We start from the raw sequence: 20,751 nt of genomic DNA, 5'->3' as shown, positions 1-20,751 counted from the left end.
TCAGGGAATCGCCCGCAGCAAGAGCAACATCATTGATATATACAGAGAAAAGAGTCGGCCCGAGAATTGAACCCTGTGGCACCCCCATAGAGACTGCCAGAGGACCGGACAACATGCCCTCCGATTTGACACACTGAACTCTGTCTGCAAAGTAATTGGTGAACCAGGCAAGGCAGTCATCCGAAAAACCGAGGCTACTGAGTCTGCCGATAAGAATATGGTGATTGACAGAGTCGAAAGCCTTGGCAAGGTCGATGAAGACGGCTGCACAGTACTGTCTTTTATTGATGGCGGTTATGATGTCGTTTAGTACCTTGAGTGTGGCTGAGGTGCACCCGTGACCGGCTCGGAAACCAGATTGCATAGCGGAGAAGGTACGGTGGGATTCGAGATGGTCAGTGACCTGTTTGTTGACTTGGCTTTCGAAGACCTTAGATAGGCAGGGCAGGATAGGTCTGTAACAGTTTGGGTCCAGGGTGTCACCCTCTTTGAAGAGGGGGATGACTGCGGCAGCTTTCCAGTCCTTGGGGATCTCAGACGATATGAAAGAGAGGTTGAACAGGCTGGTAATAGGGGTTGCGACAATGGCGGCGGATAGTTTCAGAAATAGAGGGTCCAGATTGTCAAGCCCAGCTGATTTATAAGGGTCCAGGTTTTGCAGCTCTTTCAGAACATCTGCTATCTGGATTTGGGTAAAGGAGAACCTGTAGAGGCTTGGGCGAGGAGCTGCGGGGGGGCCTGAGCTGTTGGCCGAGGTAGGAGTAGCCAGGCGGAAGGCATGGCCAGCCGTTGAGAAATGCTTGTTGAAGTTTTCGATAATCATGGATTTGTCAGTGGTGACCGTGTTCCCTAGCCTCAGTGCAGTGGGCAGCTGGGAGGAGGTGCTCTTGTTCTCCATGGACTTCACAGTGTCCCAGAACTTTTTGGAGTTGGAGCTACAGGATGCAAACTTCTGCCTGAAGAAGCTGGCCTTAGCTTTCCTGACTGACTGCGTGTATTGGTTCCTGCCTTCCCTGAATAGTTGCATATCGCAGGGACTGTTCGATGCTATTGCAGTCCGCCACAGGATGTTTTTGTGCTGGTCTCGGGCAGTCAGGTCTGGAGTGAACCAAGGGCTGTATCTGTTATTAGTTCTGCATTTTTTGAACGGAGCATGCTTATCTAAAATGGTGAGGAAGTTACTCTTAAAGAATGACCAGGCATCCTCAACTGACGGGATGAGGTCAATGTCCTTCCAGGATACCCGGGCCAGGTCGATTAGAAAGGCCTGCTCACAGAAGTGTTTTAGGGAGCGTTTGACAGTGATGAGGGGTGGTCGTTTGACTGCGGCACCGTAGCGGATACAGGCAATGAGGCAGTGGTCGCTGAGATCCTGGTTGATGACAGCGGAGGTGTATTTGGAGGGCCAGTTGGTCAGGATGACGTCTATGAGGTGCCCTTGCTTACAGAGTTAGGGTTGTACCTGGTGGGTTCTTTGATGATTTGTGTGAGATTGAGGGCATCTAGCTTAGATTGTAGGACTGCCGGGGTGTTAAGCATATCCCAGTTTAGGTCACCTAGCAGAACAAACTCTGAAGCTAGATGGGGGCAATCAATTCACAAATGGTGTCCAGGGCACAGCTGGGAGCTGAGGGGGGTCGGTAGCAGGCGGCAACAGTGAGAGACTTATTTCTGGAGAGAGTAATTTTCAGAATTAGTAGTTCGAACTGTTTGGGTATGGACCTGGAAAGTATGACATTACTTTGCAGGCTATCTCTGCAGTAGACTGCAACTCCTCCCCCTTTAGCAGTTCTATCTTGACGGAAGATGTTATAGTTGGGTATGGAAATCTCTGAATTTTTGGTGGCCTTCCTGAGCCAGGATTCAGACACGGCAAGGACATCAGGGTTAGCAGAGTGTGCTAAAGCAGTGAGTAAAACAAACTTAGGGAGGAGGCTTCTGATGTTGACATGCATGAAACCAAGGCTTTTTCGATCACAGAAGTCAACAAATGAGGGTGCCTTGGGACATGCAGGGCCTGGGTTTACCTCCACATCACCCGCGGAACAGAGAAGGAGTAGTATGAGGGTGCGGTTAAGGGCTATCAAAACTGGTCGCCTAGAGCGTTGGGGACAGAGAATTAGAGGAGCAGGTTTCTGGGCATGGTAGAATATATTCAGGGCATAATGCGCAGACAGGGGTATGGTGGGGTGCGGGTATGGCGGAGGTAAGCCCAGGCACTGGGTGATGATGAGAGAGGTTTTATCTCTGGACATGCTGGTTGTAATGGGTGAGGTCACCGCATATGTTGGAGGTGGGACAAAGGAGGTATCAGGGGTATGAGGAGTGGGACTAGGGGCTCCATAGTGAACTAAAACAATGATAACTAACCTGAGCAACAGTATACAAGGCATATTGACATTTGAGAGAGACATACAGCGAGGCATACAGTAATCACAGGTGTTGAATTGGGAAAGCTGGCTAAAACAGTGGGTGAGACAACAGCTAATCAGCTAGCATGACAACAGCAGGTAAAATGGCATTGACTAGGCAACGGGGCCGACAGATAAAACAAACAAGCAGAATGGAGTACCGTGATTAATGGACAGTCCAGCGTGCATCAGCTATGTAGCCAAGTGATCAGAGTCCAGGGGCAGCGGTGGATGGGGCAGGGGGGCTGAGCTGGCGAGTGTTATCCAGGTTAAGAAAACTAACAATGACTAAGTAGCTTGTAGCTAGCTAGCTGGTAGCTAAACAGCTTGTAGCTAGCTAGCTGGTAGCTAAATAGCTTGTAGCTAGCTGGTTAGCTTCTGGAGGTTCTTGAGTGTGTTCTAAAAATAAAGATAACAGCGATTGCGTATCACATTGGGTGAGGCAGGTTTCCGGAAGGTATAAACAAATTTTTAAAAATCGGGAAGAGATAGAAAGTACATATGGGCCACTGTGTTTTTGGGACGCGGCGATGCAGACGGTTAGCAGGCCTGTGCTAACAAGCTAACAGATTAGCAGGCCGGGGTAAACAAGGTAGTAGTTAGCGGACCTGGGCTAAACAAGCTAAACAAGCTAGCAGTTAGCATGCCGAGTTAGCAAGCAAGGAGATAGCGAGGGCTAGAGAGTTAGCCTTTGGAGGACGTTGCGATGGGGTGAGTCTGTTTATTCCTCTTCATGCGGTGACATCGATAGACCGGTTGTGGATCCGGGTATAGAAGCCCAGGAGTATGCTAGGAGCTCTGGCCGGGCTAGCTTCAAGCTACGTGGGTGGAAACGCTAGCCAGGAGTAATCAAACAGGGTTGCTGTTTAGCTCGATAGCTAGTTGTGAAGATCCAGCTGAAGAATGTTCCGTTTGTGGTGGGAATTCGGGGGGTAAAAAATAAATAGGTCCGTTATGCTCTGGTTAGCGTCGCGTTGTTCGAACTGGCGAGAGCTTTCCAAGCTAAAGGTTAGCTGACGTCCGCTAGCATAGCTGGCTAGCTTCAGTTGAAGGGTTCCGGTTTCGGTTTCGAAGTAAATATAACTCCTTTAGGAAAAGTAGCTACATTGGCGGGTTGCAGAAGAGTATTTGGAAGCTTAGGTTTAGCAAAATGTTTTTAAAGATATGCGAAGAAAAAAATATCTAAAATATCTAAAACGAAAAAGAGACGATACGACAGGACGAGTTACTGCTACGCCATCTTGGTATGCAGCAGTAGTAACTTATGGTCTGAGGGTATGCAGCAGTAGTAACTAATGGTCTGAGGGTATGCAGCAGTAGTAACTTACAGTCTGAGGGTATGCAGCAGTAGTAACTTACAGTCTGAGGGTTTGTAGCAGTAGTAACTTATGGTCTGAGGGTATGCAGCAGTAGTAACTTGCAGTCAGACCTCCCAATTAGACCATGACATTTAAACATGTACTCTCTTCTTCCTGAAGGATGACTTTATGTCCTCGTTGGTCTTCCATCCTCCGTTAACTAGCCCCAGTTGATATGTTCTGCTTCACTATAAATCAGTCCATATCTGGTATTCATGGGGATGTCATTGGGTGACATGGGGTGGCTGCTTTCATTTCTAAATGAACCACATTAGCACTTTTCCCTGTGACATGTTTATTGACCTCCCACCCCCAATAATAAGTTCTTGCCCCCAGACTAACAGACTAATTTAATACTAAAGCATTTCTTTATGAGTGTGTGTACAATCAACACAGAGCACCGCCACCTAATCAATCAGGGCCCATTCAGTAAACATAGTGCGGCCTCGGAAGAGCTTTTATACTCCCAAATCATTCCATTAATGAAAGTTACACACCACGCTAGCCCAGAATCCATTGTGCTGATTTACTCCGGCTACACAGGCTGAAACAGCTGCTTAATATCCCACTTGAAAGGCCCGTTCACTTCTCCCACTGTTAACAAGCCATTACTGTGAGTTATGCCCCCCTTCCTCTGCATAAATTCAACTTTTCTCTCTCTGGCTAAATGGGCCCAAGTTTAGAACCAAGGACCCTTATCGACTGGGAGAGCACTATCACACCTCTGGGCTCTCTGTCTGTCACCTCAATTGTACAGATTTGTCTACATTGTCCCAGGTGTGTATTCTTCTCCCAGAGTTCCCCTGGGTTGGATGACAGTCAACAGCTGATCACTTCACACTCACATGTTTGTCCTAGGCCTTGTGGGACCCTGCCTTAGGTTTCACTAGTTGGTATTTACAATACAAGTGAGATGTGCATATGTAGGGCTTTTATAGCTGTGCTCCTTAAAGCCTATGTATGGAGGGCCTTGGTGCTGTGTGCTCAGTGTGCCGAGAGAGAGGGAGGTCATTCCGTGTTTCTCATCTCTCTCTCTCTCAGCTCAATTTCAATTTAAGGGTCTTTATTGGCATGGGAAATGTATGCTTACATTGCCAAAGCAAATGAAATAGATAATAAACAAAAGTGAAATAAACAACAACAAATATTAACAGTAAACATTACACTCACATAAGTTCCAAAAGAATACAGACATTTCAAATGTCATATTATGTGAAAATAGTTAAAGTACAAAAGGGAAAATAAGGAAACATAAATATGGATTGAATTTGTTGTTACTATTTGCCCTTTTCTTGTGGCAACAGGTCACAAATCTTGCTGCTGTGATGACACGTTGTGGTATTTCACCAAGTAGATATGGGACTTTATCAAAATGTGATTTGTTCTCTAATTCTTTGTTGGTCTGTGTAGTCTGAGGGAGGATCATTTTTTCATTTTTTATTATAAGTCACTTAACCTCAGGATTGGTGGGTCCCCCTCGGGGCGGTTGAGCTAACGTAGGCTAATTTGATTAGCATGAGATTGTAAGTAACAAGAACATTTCCCAGGACACAGACATATCTGATATGGTCAGAAAGCTTCTTAATCTAACTGCACTGTCCAATTTACACTATCTATTACAGTGAAATAATATCATGCTATTGTTTGAGGAGAGTGCACAGTTATGAACTTTAAAAGCAATTAATAAACCAATTAGGAACATTTGGGCAGTATTGATACAAAATCTTGAACAGAAATGCAATGGTTCATTGGATCAGTCTAAAACGTTGCACATACACTGCTGCCATCTAGTGGTCAAAATCTAAATTGTGCCTGGGCTGGAAAACTACAGTATGGCCTTTAGATTTGGATATGTTATTTTATGCGAAAATTGGAAGAAAAAAAGGGTCCGATCCTTAAGAGGTTTTAAGGACAAATTCTTATTTACAATGATGGCCTACCCCGGCCAAACCGTACATCTGTTGAACAACATTGTTTCATGTACTCTGGTGTCTGAGTACTGTGCTGCACACCTATGGCCATGATCCTTATCTATTTCCTCTTAACTCTGTCCTGTCTGAAGAGAAGATGTGTTTTATTTCCTAGGAACCCTGTACAGGGGAGTGAAGCTAACCCCTCTTCTCCCCATGTCTTTGTCCCAGGTGGACCGTCAGTCTCAGTTCATCCAGGGATACAGAGTTCTGTACAGGCAGACATCTGGCATGTTTTCCCCAGGACCCTGGCAGACCCAGGATGTGAAGGTCCCCTCTGAGCGCAGTGTGGTCCTCTCCAACCTCAAGAAAGGCATTGTCTATGAGATCAAGGTCCGGCCCTACTTCAATGAGTTCCAGGGCATGGACAGTGAGTCCAGGTCGGCTCGCACCACAGAGGAAGGTAAAGAAATCACCATGTTTTGAGATGACTGTTTGACATGTTTCCTGTAGGGCGCACAATTGTTATGATATCTTAAATGTCGCTCACAATAACTGTCTCCTGCTGTGACATTGTGGGGATAGTGTGTGTCTGTGTTCCTGCCTGCCACTGTGTAGTTTCCTGAACTTTCTGCTTGATTGTTTATGATTGGTGGTGTTTCTGTTAGCCCACTTCTCATCCATCTCCCTGCAACCATGAGCTGAGATATGATTGGACCCAGCGCTCGCTCACTTCCTGCTGGGAGGCGGAGCTGTCGCCCGCAGCCTGACTCTGACAGGACATGACAGGGCCAGAGAGAGACATGCTTCACACTGATACACGCACCCACACACACACACACACACACACACACCCACACACACACACACACACAGACCTGCGGGATCCTCAATACCTTCCCACTTCTAATGGAGTAGATCTGGGTTTCACGTCATGACCTGTTATAATGGGGAAAGACAGATGATATGGACAGCTGTACATGCTGTTACATATGGACAGTTCTATAGCTGTACATGCTGTTACATACGGACAGTTCTATAGCTGTACATGCTGTTACATATGGACAGTTCTATAGCTGTACATGCTGTTACATATTGACAGTTCTATAGCTGTACATGCTGTTACATATGGACAGTTCTATAGCTGTACATGCTGTTACATATGGACAGTTCTATAGCTGTACATGCTGTTACATATGGACAGTTCTATAGCTGTACATGCTGTTACATATGTGCAGATCTATAGCTGTACATGCTGTTACATACGGACAGTTCTATAGCTGTACATGCTGTTACATATGGACAGTTCCGTAGCTGTACATGCTGTTACATATTGACAGTTCTATAGCTGTACATGCTGTTACATATGGACAGTTCTATAGCTGTACATGCTGTACTATTGATTCATGTGTGAATGCTGTTAGTAGGGACAGACAAACATGTACAGACCAACAAACAGTTCTATACTCCATGCTGTGTACCCCTGGACAGTTCCTTTCCCTGTACATGCTGTTACATTTCCAGATCTATCCTTCATGCTTTCCCTATACCAGTTCTATATGTACATGCTGTTACATTCCTTTCCCTATGTACATGCTGTTACATATTGACAGTTCTTCCATGCTTTCCCTATGGACCTTCTATATGTACATGCCTTCCTTCCTTTCCCCTAGTAGGGTAGACAAACATTTCCAGACCTTCAAACCCTATACTCCACCATGTCCCCCTCCCTTCCTTTCCCTATACCTCCAATTCCAGGGCTTCCTTCCGTTCCCTAATACCTCCATATTCAGGCCTTCCTTTCCCTATACCTCTATATTCAGGCCTTCCTTCCTTTCCCTATACCTCCATTTCCAGGCCTTCCTTTCCCTATACCTCCATATTCAGGCCTTCCTTTCTTTCCCTATACCTCTATATTCAGGCCTTCCTTCCTTTCCCTATACCTCCATATTCAGGCCTTCCTTACTTTCCCTATACCTCCAATTCCAGGCCTTCCTTCCTTTCCCTATACCTCCATATTCAGGCCTTCCTTCCTTTCCCTATACCTCCATATTCAGGCCTTCCTTTCCCTATACCTCTATATTCAGGCCTTCCTTCCTTTCCCTATACCTCCATTTCCAGGCCTTCCTTCCTTTCCCTATACCTCCATTTCCAGGCCTTCCTTCCTTTCCCTATACCTCCATTTCCAGGGCTTCCTTCCTTTCCCTATACAACCATATTCAGTTCTGGGCAGAGAGGAGAGCGTTCAGATCTGGCTGCTGTGACAGGCCCATTTATTCCCTCAGTGGAGGGGCCCTGTCACCTGTGACCAGGAGACAGGGCTGCAGCGCTATGTACTTCCTCATCTCACCTCCACACACACTCCAATTCACACACACACACACACACCACACCACACACACACACACACAACACACACACACACACACACACACACACACACACACACACACATTCACACCTTCCTTCCTTTCCCTACACACCATTGTGAGGCCAGGGACAGACACTGTCCGGCCATGGGACAGACACTGTTCAGACATGGGACAGACACTGTGAGGCCATGGGACAGACACTCTGAGGCCATGGGACAGACACTGTGAGGCCATGGGACCACTGTGAGGCCATGGGACAGACACTGTGAGGCCATGGGACCACTGTGCGGCCATGGGACAGACACTAGAGGCCATGGGACAGACACTGTCAGGCCATGGGACAGACACTCTGAGGCCATGGGACAGACACTGTGAGGCCATGGGACAGACACTCTGAGGCCATGGGACAGACACTGTGAGGCCATGGGACAGACACTGTGCGGCCATGGGACAGACACTAAGAGGCCATGGGACAGACACTGTGAGGCCATGGGACAGACACTATGAGGCCATGGGACAGACACTGTGAGGCCATGGGACAGACACTGTGAGGCCATGGGACAGACACTATGCGACCATGGGACAGACACTGTGAGGCCATGGGACAGACACTGTGAGGCCATGGAACAGACACTGTGAGGCCATGGGACAGACACTGTGAGGCCATGGGACAGACACTGTGAGGCCATGGGACAGACACTGTGAGGCCATGGGACAGACACTGTGCGGACATGGGACAGACACTGTGAGGCCATGGGACAGACACTGTGCGGCCATGGGACAGACACTGTGAGGCCATGGGACAGACACTGTGCGGCCATGGGACAGACACTGACACTGAGGCCATGGGACAGACACTAAGAGGCCATGGGACAGACACTGTGAGGCCATGGGACAGACACTGTGAGGCCATGGGACAGACACTGTGAGGCCATGGGACAGACACTGTGAGGCCATGGGACAGACACTGTGTGGCCATGGGACAGACACTAAGAGGCCATGGGACAGACACTGTGAGGCCATGGGACAGACACTAAGAGGCCATGGGACAGACACTGTGAGACCATGGGACAGACACTGGACAGACACTGTGAGGCCATGGGACAGACACTGTGAGGCCATGGGACAGGCACTGTGATGCCATGGGACAGACACTGGGCCATGGGACAGACACTAAGAGGCCATGGGACAGACACTGTGAGGCCATGGGACAGACACTGTGAGGCCATGGGACAGACACTGTGAGGCCATGGGACAGACACTGTGAGGCCATGGGACAGACACTGTGAGGCCATGGGACAGACACTGTGAGGCCATGGGACAGACACTGTGCAGGCCATGGGACAGACACTGTGAGGCCATGGGACAGACACTAAGAGGCCATGGGACAGACACTGTGAGGCCATGGGACAGACACTGTGAGGCCATGGGACAGACACTGTGAGGCCATGGGACAGACACTGTGAGGCCATGGGACAGACACTGAGGCCATGGGACAGACACTAAGAGGCCATGGGACAGACACTGTGAGGCCATGGGACAGACACTGTGAGGCCATGGGACAGACACTGTGAGGCCATGGGACAGACACTGTGAGGCCATGGGACAGACACTGTGAGGCCATGGGACAGACACTGTGAGGCCATGGGACAGACACTAAGAGGCCATGGGACAGACACTGTGAGGCCATGGGACAGACACTGTGAGGCCATGGGACAGACACTAAGAGGCCATGGGACAGACACTGTGAGGCCATGGGCCAGACACTGTGAGGCCATGGGACAGACACTGTGAGGCCATGGGACAGACACTGTGAGGCCATGGGACAGACACTGTGAGGCCATGGGACAGACACTGTGAGGCCATGGGACAGACACTATGAGGCCATGGGACAGACACTGTGAGGCCATGGGACAGACACTGTGAGGCCATGGGACAGACACTAAGAGGCCATGGGACAGACACTGTGCGGCCATGGGACAGACACTAAGAGGCCATGGGACAGACACTGTGCGGCCATGGGACAGACACTGTGCGGCCATGGGACAGACACTGTGAGGCCATGGGACAGACACTGTGAGGCCATGGGACAGACACTGTGAGGCCATGGGACAGACACTGTGAGGCCATGGGACAGACACTGTGAGGCCATGGGACAGACACTGTGAGGCCATGGGACAGACACTGTGAGGCCATGGGACAGACACTGTGAGGCCATGGGACAGACACTGTGAGGCCATGGGACAGACACTGTGAGGCCATGGGACAGACACTGTGAGGCCATGGGACAGACACTAAGAGGCCATGGGACAGACACTGTGCGGCCATGGGACAGACACTGTGAGGCCATGGGACAGACACTGTGAGGCCATGGGACAGACACTGTGAGGCCATGGGACAGACACTGTGAGGCCATGGGACAGACACTGTGAGGCCATGGGACAGACACTGTGAGGCCATGGGACAGACACTGTGAGGCCATGGGACAGACACTGTGAGGCCATGGGACAGACACTGTGAGGCCATGGGACAGACATTAAGAGGCCATGGGACAGACACTGTGAGGCCATGGGCTCTACACTGTGAGGCCATGGGACAGACACTGTGAGGCCATTTTCGACAGACACTGTTAGGCCATGGGACAGACACTGTGAGGCCATGGGACAGACACTGTGAGGCCATGGGACAGACACTGTGAGGCCATGGGACAGACACTGTGAGGCCATGGTTTTGCAGAGTGATTATTAACTAACATTATTATGTTCCACTCACCACTCCATGACTCTACCATACTGTATATCTTTCACTTTGCTACTACTTTTGTTCCCTTTTATCTTTCTTCTTCTCTCTGGTCCATCTGGAGAGGGGAGAGTCAACCTTTATGTTCCATTATCTTCTTCTCTCTGGTCCATCTGCAGAGGGGAGAGTCAACCTTTATGTTCCATTTCTTCTTCTCTCTGGTCCATCTGGAGAGGGGAGAGTCAACCTTTATGTTCCATTTCTTCTTCTCTCTGGTCCATCTGGAGAGGAGAGAGTCAACCTTTATGTTCCATTTCTTCTTCTATCTGATCCATCTGGAGAGGGGAGAGTGGAGGCAGACAGTCAAGCCAAGGGGATGATAAATAGAACACATTCTATGAATAGAACACACTCTTGAACACATTCCAGTGATATGAAGTCCACTGACAGATTGCCTCAGAAGGGACCAGAGAGGCCATCTAGTATGTTAAACAACCCAGCCAGCCTGCCTGGTTCTGGGGGAGAGTTGAACCAGTAGTCAGTGGGGGCAGGAGGCCAACAGTATCTACCTCCTGCTGCCTGCCTGTTCCCAGCATAGAAAATGAGTTGCTGCTTATCTAAATGGCTCTGAGGCTTAGATTAGCACTCTACTGCTTAGAATGGGAGGGATGTGTGCTGTAGTGTGTGCTGTAGTTTGTGCTCTAGTATGTGTGTGTGTGTGTGTGTGTGTGTGTGTGTGTGTGTGTGTGTGTGTGTGTGTGTGTGTGTGTGTGTGTGTGTGTGTGTGTGTGTGTGTGTGTGTGTGTGTGTGTGTGTGTGTGTGTGTGTGTGTGTGTGTGTGTGTGTGTGTGTGTGTGTGTGTGTGTGTGTGTGTGTGTGTGTGTGTAACGTACGTGTGGAGACAGCAGGTCACATTCCTGCCAGCCATACATCAATGGGCTAATGGCTCTATTACAGCAGCCAGCACTGCTCCTAATGAAAAATGTGGATTGTTTAGCGCAAATATGCATAATAATAAGCTGCTAAATCATTCATAACATTAACTTTGAACGACATTGTCCCTGATGGCTTCTGCGCTGCGATGTTGCGTTCTGTCACCTCTGTGTAATCTAACACAGCTGCGGAGGGCGGCGGAGGCCTCTAAGCATGATGGGAGATGGGCTGGTGGTGGATTTCTAACATGGTGTCCGGTATTGGAGCCATTTGTCTTCTTCCTCCATGCCTGGTCCTCACTTGGTGTTTTGGTGTTCAGTGTAGCAGTATGACTGCAGTAGGTCGGTAGCTTGACACATCCTGTTTTAGAGTGGGGGCTAGCTGGGGGAGGTGAGAGAGAGGCACAGAGTAAATGCTGTTTTAGAGTGGGGGCTAGCTGGAGGAGGTGAGAGAGAGGCACAGAGTAAATGCTGTTTTAGAGTGGGGGCTAGCTGGGGGAGGTGAGAGAGAGGCACAGAGTAAATGCTGTTTTAGAGTGGGGGCTAGCAGGGGGAGGTGAGAGAGAGGCACAGAGTAAATGCTGTTTTAGAGTGGGGGCTAGCTGGAGGAGGTGAGAGAGAGGCACAGAGTAAATGCTGTTTTAGAGTGGGGGCTAGCTGGGGGAGGTGAGAGAGAGGCACAGAGTAAATGCTGTTTTAGAGTGGGGGCTAGCAGGGGGAGGTGAGAGAGAGGCACAGAGTAAATGCTGTTTTAGAGTGGGGGCTAGCTGGAGGAGGTGAGAGAGAGGCACAGAGTAAATGCTGTTTTAGAGTGGGGGCTAGCTGGGGGAGGTGAGAGAGAGGCACAGAGTAAATGCTGTTTTAGAGTGGGGGCTAGCAGGGGGAGGTGAGAGAGAGGCACAGAGTAAATGCTGTTTTAGAGTGGGGGCTAGCTGGAGGAGGTGAGAGAGAGGCACAGAGTAAATGCTGTTTTAGAGTGGGGGCTAGCTGGGGGAGGTGAGAGAGAGGCACAGAGTAAATGCTGTTTTAGAGTGGGGGCTAGCAGGGGGAGGTGAGAGAGAGGCACAGAGTAAATGCTGTTTTAGAGTGGGGGCTAGCTGGAGGAGGTGAGAGAGAGGCACAGAGTAAATGCTGTTTTAGAGTGGGGCTAGCTGGGGGAGGTGAGAGAGAGGCACAGAGTAAATGCTGTTTTAGAGTGGGGGCTAGCTGGGGGAGGTGAGAGAGAGGCACAGAGTAAATGCTGTTTTAGAGTGGGGGCTAGCTGGGGGAGGTGAGAGAGAGGCACAGAGTAAATGCTGTTTTAGAGTGGGGGCTAGCTGGGGGAGGTGAGAGAGAGGCACAGAGTAAATGCTGTTTTAGAGTGGGGGCTAGCTGGAGGAGGTGAGAGAGAGGCAGCCACAGAGTAAATGACCTGTCAGCATTCTGTTGTGGTGTGGCTGCCCTGCCAGTCGAGACAGAAAGGAGATTTTTATTTATTTTTTTAATGTTATTTTCAGTTTACTTCATTGTTATGTATTCATTTGGCCGGCACTCGGTCGTCAGCCGGAGTAGAATCTCTATGAAATGACAGTGATGTGAGTACTGAAACCCGAGGCTGGTGTCTGCTGTGGGCTCTGTCTCTCATGGGCTGGTGTCTGCTGTGGGCTTTGGTCTCTGTCTCTCATGGGCTGGTGTCTGCTGTGGGCTTTGGTCTCTGTCTCTCATGGGCTGGTGTCTGCTGTGGGCTTTGGTCTCTGTCTCTCATGGGCTGGTGTCTGCTGTGGGCTCTGGTCTCTGTCTCTCATGGGCTGGTGTCTGCTGTGGGCTTTGGTCTCTGTCTCCCAAGGGCTGGTGTCTGCTGTGGGCTCTGTCTCTCATGGGCTGGTGTCTGCTGTGGGCTTTGGTCTGTGTCTCTCATGGGCTGGTGTCTGCTGTGGGCTCTGGTCTCTGTCTCTCACGGGCTGGTGTCTGCTGTGTGCTCTGGTCTCTGTCTCTCAGGGGCTGGTGTCTGCTGTGGACTCTGTCTCTCATGGGCTGGTGTCTGCTGTGGGCTCTGGTCTCTCACAGGCTGGTGTCTGCTGTGGGCTCTGTCTCTCAGGAGCTGGTGTCTGCTTTGGTCTCTGTCTCTCAGGAGCTGATGTCTGCTGTGGGCTCTGTCTCTCAGGAGCTGGTGTCTGCTGTGGACTCATCTCATCTATAGAGCTGTGCCTCACTTTAGAGCCTCCCCCCTGCTCTTAACCCCACTGGCTTTAGTTCCACCTGGCTGAGCGATGAAACCAGTCAATATGTTTACCTAGCCCCATGTTTCAATTCTCCTCAAAATACATTTCTTCAAATGTTCCTCATGTATGGCTGCACTGCTGTAAGGCTCCTCCTATAAGCCTGTTGACCCACATGTCACCCTGGCTGAGTCAATGAAGGAGTCTTAGCTTGACTGAGGGTGCTTGACTGACTGCCTGGGTGTTACTCTGAAAATCAATAGCAGTATTCTGTGTGTAAATCCCTCTGTGTTGAAGCAGGCACAGGCAGGCCTGGGATATTTAATCATAGTGAAATGTTAAAGAAAGCCGTGTCAAACCTCCCTGTTCTCCATGTAAATCCCCTTCTAATGAGCTGCTGCTCTCCCCACAGCACCTGTGTCTTCCACCTGCTAACAACTACACACACTCCTCACAATAAAGATGATGTGTGTGTGTGCATGTGTGCGTGTTTGTGAGGTTGTGTGTGTGATGGAGAATGGAATGCTCTCCCCCTCTTCCTCTTCCCTGACCATCTATTGTTTTCTCCGCCCCACATCTGCCTCCCCTGAACCCCAGCTCCCAGTGCCCCTCCCCTGCAGGTTACAGTCCTGACGGTGGGCAACCAGAACAGCACCTCCATCAGCATCTCCTGGGACCCCCCTCCTCCAGAACACCAGAATGGCATCATCCAGGAGTACAAGGCAGGTTACTGTGAGAAGATAGACTGGATGTAACCTGATGACTCTGGCTTACTGAGAGGCCATCAGAATCAATATAATACTCTACCTGACACCACTGTGACAGGATGTTATGCTCTCTCTTCCTCTTTCTCTCTTCCTTTACTCAGATCTGGTGCCTAGGGAATGAGACACGCTTCCACGTGAACAAGACAGTTGATGCAGCCATCCGGTCGGTGGTCGTGGGGGGGCTTCAAGTGGGGGTGCTGTATCGGGTGAAGGTGGCTGCCAGCACCAGTGCAGGGGTGGGGGTCAAGAGTGAACCTCAACCTATTGTCATTGGTAAGAGACCCAGGGGGAGTGGAATGGGAAGGGAAACACACGAAAGGGGGCGTCATGGTAGATTATACAATGGGTGGGTCTAATCCTAAATGCTGATTCGTTAAAACTGCATTCCAGACGGTGTCTATTCCACAAGTTACCACCGGCTAAATGTAAGACGGTAAAATGCTTATTTACTCTGTTCCATCTGACTGCGCAATCCACTGTCTCATCAGCCAAGCCAGGCAATTTATGAACTTGATCTCTATAAAAAATAATCTAGACATTATCTCACATTTCTTTTAGACGAACATTTAGTTTTCAAAAGCTGAGATTTGAATCTTCTACCGGACCGGTGACCCCCTGTGGGACGTTTGAGCTAATGTGTGCTTATGTGATCAGCATGACGTTGAAAGGAACAATAACATTTCCCTGGACATAGACATGTCTTATATGGGCAGAAAGCTTCAAATCTTGTTATTCTAACTGCGCTGTCCAATTTAAAGATGCTATTACAGTGAAATAATTACATGCTATTGTTTGAGGAGAGTGCACAATTATGTACTTGAAAATGTATCAATAAACCAATTTGGCATATTTTGGCAGACTTGATACAACATTTTGAACAGTAATGCAATGGTTCATTGGATCCGTGGGAAACTTTGCTTATACACTGCTGCCATCTAGTTGCCAAAACCTAATCTTGTTGCAAAATATTTAACGACTGGGTCACGTCCATACTGTAGATACAGAACAAAAATACTTAACGACTGGGTCACGTCCATACTGTAGATACAGAACGAAAATACTTAATGACTGGGTCACGTCCATACTGTAGATACAGAACGAAAATACTTAACGACTGGGTCACGTCCATACTGTAGATACAGAACGAAAATACTTAAGGACTGGGTCACGTCCATACTGTAGATACAGAACAAAAATACTTAAGGAAAATACTGTAGATACAGAACGAAAATACTTAACGACTGGGTCACGTCCATACTGTAGATACAGAACAAAAATACTTAAGGACTGGGTCACGTCCATACTGTAGATACAGAACAAAAATACTTAAGGACTGGGTCACGTCCATACTGTAGATACAGAACGAAAATACTTAACGACTGGGTCACGTCCATACTGTAGATACAGAACGAAAATACTTAAGGACTGGGTCACGTCCATACTGTAGATACAGAACAAAAATACTTAAGGACTGGGTCACGTCCATACTGTAGATACAGAACGAAAATACTTAACGACTGGGTCACGTCCATACTGTAGATACAGAACGAAAATACTTAAGGACTGGGTCACGTCCATACTGTAGATACAGAACGAAAATACTTAAGGACTGGGTCACGTCCATACTGTAGATACAGAACGAAAATACAGAACGAAAATAACGACTGGGTCACGTCCATACTGTAGATACAGAACGAAAATACTTAAGGACTGGGTCACGTCCATACTGTAGATACAGAACAAAAATACTGTAAGGACTGGACTGGGTCACGTCCATACTGTAGATACAGAACGAAAATACTTAACGACTGGGTCACGTCCATACTGTCACGTCCATACTGTAGATACAGAACGAAAATACTTAAGGACTGGGTCACGTCCATACTGTAGATACAGAACGAAAATACTTAACGACTGGGTCACGTCCATACTGTAGATACAGAACGAAAATACTTAACGACTGGGTCACGTCCATACTGTAGATACAGAACGAAAATACTTAACGACTGGGTCACGTCTCTGGCAACCAAACCGATAGAACGAACAACCAGCCGACTTGGTTAGCAACCCTAGATTTGTATCGGGATTATTTCTTATGGAAAGATGAAATAGTATGAATAAATGTATCAAAATAAAATGTTTCATGAGAATATGTCAATCATTATTTGAATATGTTGGCAACCCGTTATATAAAAATGATAATGCCCTAGAAGCCGGTGTTTGGGGCTTAACAACACCTGTGCCAATATATCCTCCAAACACCGGCCTGGAGGGCATTATCACATAAATGATTGAGGAATGTAAAAGTGTCTCATTGACTACTCATCATAATTACAGAAAAGTCCATTTAGTTTTTGAAGGACATAGTATTTTTTTTTGGGGGGGGGGGACATCACTCCAATTAACATGGCCACCAGGCAGGGAATAAAGAATGCCTATTTAAATTATCAATATTACCACTGATTGGAGCAAAAGTATTTACAATTAGAGAGCATGTGACATGAGTGATCAGTCATACTGATTGTATTTAAATCATACGTCTGTTATTTTGATATGTAGCCAGGCTGTGGTGTAGGTCTGTTATTTTGATGTGTAGCCAGGCTGTGGTGTAGGTCTGTTATTTTGATGTGTAGCCAGGCTGTGGTGTAGGTCTGTTATTTTGATGTGTAGCCAGGCTGTGGTGTAGGTCTGTTATTTTGATGTATAGCCAGGCTGTGGTGTAGGTCTGTTATTTTGATGTGTAGCCAGGCTGTGGTGTAGGTCTGTTATTTTGATGTATAGCCAGGCTGTGGTGTAGGTCTGTTATTTTGATGTATAGCCAGGCTGTGGTGTAGGTCTGTTATTTTGATGTATAGCCAGGCTGTGGTTATTTTGATAGGTCTGTTATTTTGATGTATAGCCAGGCTGTGGTGTAGGTCTGTTATTTTGATGTATAGCCAGGCTGTGGTGTAGGTCTGTTATTTTGATGTGTAGCCAGGCTGTGGTGTAGCTGTTATTTTGATGTGTAGCAGGCTGTGGTGTAGGTCTGTTATTTTGATGTGTAGCCAGGCTGTGGTGTAGGTCTGTTATTTTGATGTGTAGCCAGGCTGTGGTGTAGGTCTGTTATTTTGATGTATAGCCAGGCTGTGGTGTAGGTCTGTTATTTTGATGTATAGCCAGGCTGTGGTGTAGGTCTGTTATTTTGATGTATAGCCAGGCTGTGGTGTAGGTCTGTTATTTTGATGTGTAGCCAGGCTGTGGTGTAGGTCTGTTATTTTGATGTGTAGCCAGGCTGTGGTGTAGGTCTGTTATTTTGATATGTAGCCAGGCTGTGGTGTAGGTCTGTTATTTTGATATGTAGCCAGGCTGTGGTGTAGGTCTGTTATTTTGATATGTAGCCAGGCTGTGGTGTAGGTCTGTTATTTTGATATGTAGCCAGGCTGTGGTGTAGGTCTGTTATTTTGATGTGTAGCCAGGCTGTGGTGTAGGTCTGTTATTTTGATATGTAGCCAGGCTGTGGTGTGTGGTGTAGGTCTGTTATTTTGATGTGTAGCCAGGCTGTGGTGTAGGTCTGTTATTTTGATATGTAGCCAGGCTGTGGTGTAGGTCTGTTATTTTGATGTGTAGCCAGGCTGTGGTGTAGGTCTGTTATTTTGATATGTAGCCAGGCTGTGGTGTAGGTCTGTTATTTTGATATGTAGCCAGGCTGTGGTGTACGTCTGTTATTTTGATATGTAGCCAGGCTGTGGTGTAGGTCTGTTATTTTGATGTGTAGCCAGGCTGTGGTGTAGGTCTGTTATTTTGATGTATAGCCAGGCTGTGGTGTAGGTCTGTTATTTTGATGTATAGCCAGGCTGTGGTGTAGGTGTGTTATTTTGATGTGTAGCCAGGCTGTGGTGTAGGTCTGTTATTTTGATGTGTAGCCAGGCTGTGGTGTAGGTCTGTTATTTTGATGTGTAGCCAGGTTGTGGTGTAGGTCTGTTATTTTGATGTGTAGCCAGGTTGTGGTGTAGGTCTGTTATTTTGATGTGTAGCCAGGCTGTGGTGTAGGTCTGTTATTTTGATGTGTAGCCAGGTTGTGATATGTGTGGTGTAGGTCTGTTATTTTGATGTGTAGCCAGGCTGTGGTGTAGGTCTGTTATTTTGATGTATAGCCAGGCTGTGGTGTAGGTCTGTTATTTTGATGTGTAGCCAGGCTGTGGTGTAGGTCTGTTATTTTGATGTGTAGCCAGGCTGTGGTGTAGGTCTGTTATTTTGATGTGTAGCCAGGCTGTGGTGTAGGTCTGTTATTTTGATGTGTAGCCAGGCTGTGGTGTAGGTCTGTTATTTTGATGTATAGCCAGGCTGTGGTGTAGGTCTGTTATTTTGATGTGTAGCCAGGCTGTGGTGTAGCTGTGGTGTAGGTCTGTTATTTTGATATGTAGCCAGGTTGTGGTGTAGGTCTGTTATTTTGATGTATAGCCAGGCTGTGGTGTAGGTCTGTTATTTTGATATGTAGCCAGGCTGTGGTGTAGGTCTGTTATTTTGATGTGTAGCCAGGCTGTGGTGTAGGTCTGTTATTTTGATGTGTAGGTCTGTTATTTTGATGCTGTTGTGGTGTAGGTCTGTTATTTTGATGTGTAGCCAGGCTGTGGTGTAGGTCTGTTATTTTGATATGTAGCCAGGCTGTGGTGTAGGTCTGTTATTTTGATGTGTAGCCAGGCTGTGGTGTAGGTCTGTTATTTTGATGTGTAGCCAGGCTGTGGTGTAGGTCTGTTATTTTGATATGTAGCCAGGCTGTGGTGTAGGTCTGTTATTTTGATATGTAGCCAGGCTGTGGTGTAGGTCTGTTATTTTGATGTATAGCCAGGCTGTGGTGTAGGTCTTTTATTTTGATGTATAGCCAGGCTGTGGTGTAGGCCTGTGTAATTTATATGGACCAGGGACTGATCTGACCAATCACCAATGGCTTGGCCTGTAGCATAGTGTTTTTTCCCCAATGTCACTCCTATAATCCCTCTTACAGTTCTCCAAGCCAAAGATTGCAGGTATATTGTCATGTGTGCTCTTCTGAGAACCAACTCTTATAGTGTCAGGCAGACAAGTCAGAGTGAGCTTCGATTGGTAGATCGATACGGAGCAGGGTGTGCCTCTCATCTCACATGGTCTATTTTATTGAAGTGAATTAGAGTCTGAGCTAAGCAAACAGCAGGATCAGCTGAGGGGTTGTCGTCAGCTTGGAGGATTTAGCCTCCCTCCCCTCTCTCTCAGACTACACGTTAGGTTTCACAGCACACCCACCACAGCCATGTTCTACTCTCTCAGTCAATATGTTAGCTGCTATTGACGAGAGGCTGGTGTTGCCTCTGTATCTTACCATATCTACACCTGCAACTCAATCCTAACTACAGGTCTGTGCATGACATTTACATTTTCCTGTACATCTCCCATGGAGGTTGAAGGCATATCTTGAGGAAGAATTGAGCTCTTAGTAAATATGTGGGGACTATTATGGTCCTGCTATTGTCCCCAGCCGGCAAGCAATTGTAATAACAAAATGGTTCATTATAATGCTGAATCCTTTTTCACCGCTTCAACAAACAACCTGGCATACACACCCTCACACTGTCCCCCCGTCCCTCCTGTCCCCTTGTCCTCCTGTCCCCCCTGTCCCCCCCGTCCCTCCTGTCCCCTTGTCCTCCTGTCCCCCCTGTCCCCCCCGTCCCTCCTGTCCCCTTGTCCTCCTGTCCCCCCTGTCCCCCCCGTCCCTCCTGTCCCCCTGTCCTCCTTGTCCCTCCCACCCCAGGTAAGGACTTCCGTGACGTGATCATAAGTGGGAACAGGAACAACAGCATCACGGAGCAGATCACAGACGTGGTGAAGCAGCCAGCGTTCATAGCGGGGATCGGAGGGGCCTGCTGGGTTATCCTCATGGGCTTCAGTATCTGGCTGTACTGGAGGAGGAAGAAGAGGAAGGGGCTCAGCAACTACGCAGGTTAGACCAGCAGGCTGGACGGTACACACAGCAACTACGTAGGTTAGACCAGCAGGCTAGAGAGTACACACAGCAACTACACAGGTTAGACCAGCAGGCTGGAGGGTACCC

The 20,751-nt window shown here is 48.1% G+C and overlaps 1 protein-coding gene across 13 annotated transcripts in view; it reads left to right on the top strand.

Annotated features, from left to right (window-relative positions):
- The window catches only part of LOC124005506 (roundabout homolog 2-like), an 832,377-nt gene that overhangs the window by 734,156 nt on the left and 77,470 nt on the right, over positions 1-20,751 (top strand). For all 13 annotated transcript variants that reach the window (XM_046314843.1, XM_046314840.1, XM_046314832.1 and 10 more), the window contains 4 exons: positions 5,911-6,142; positions 14,518-14,642; positions 14,789-14,960; positions 20,452-20,640. In XM_046314843.1, the coding sequence (XP_046170799.1) occupies positions 5,911-6,142; positions 14,518-14,642; positions 14,789-14,960; positions 20,452-20,640 (718 nt within the window). The remainder of the gene's footprint in view (positions 1-5,910; positions 6,143-14,517; positions 14,643-14,788; positions 14,961-20,451; positions 20,641-20,751) is intronic.

This window comes from Oncorhynchus gorbuscha, linkage group LG19 (genome assembly GCF_021184085.1).
Source record: "Oncorhynchus gorbuscha isolate QuinsamMale2020 ecotype Even-year linkage group LG19, OgorEven_v1.0, whole genome shotgun sequence".
Classification (NCBI taxonomy): Eukaryota; Metazoa; Chordata; class Actinopteri; order Salmoniformes; family Salmonidae; genus Oncorhynchus; species Oncorhynchus gorbuscha.
The sequence above is the reverse complement of the archived record's forward strand: the minus strand, read 5'-3'. Positions and strand labels throughout refer to the sequence as shown.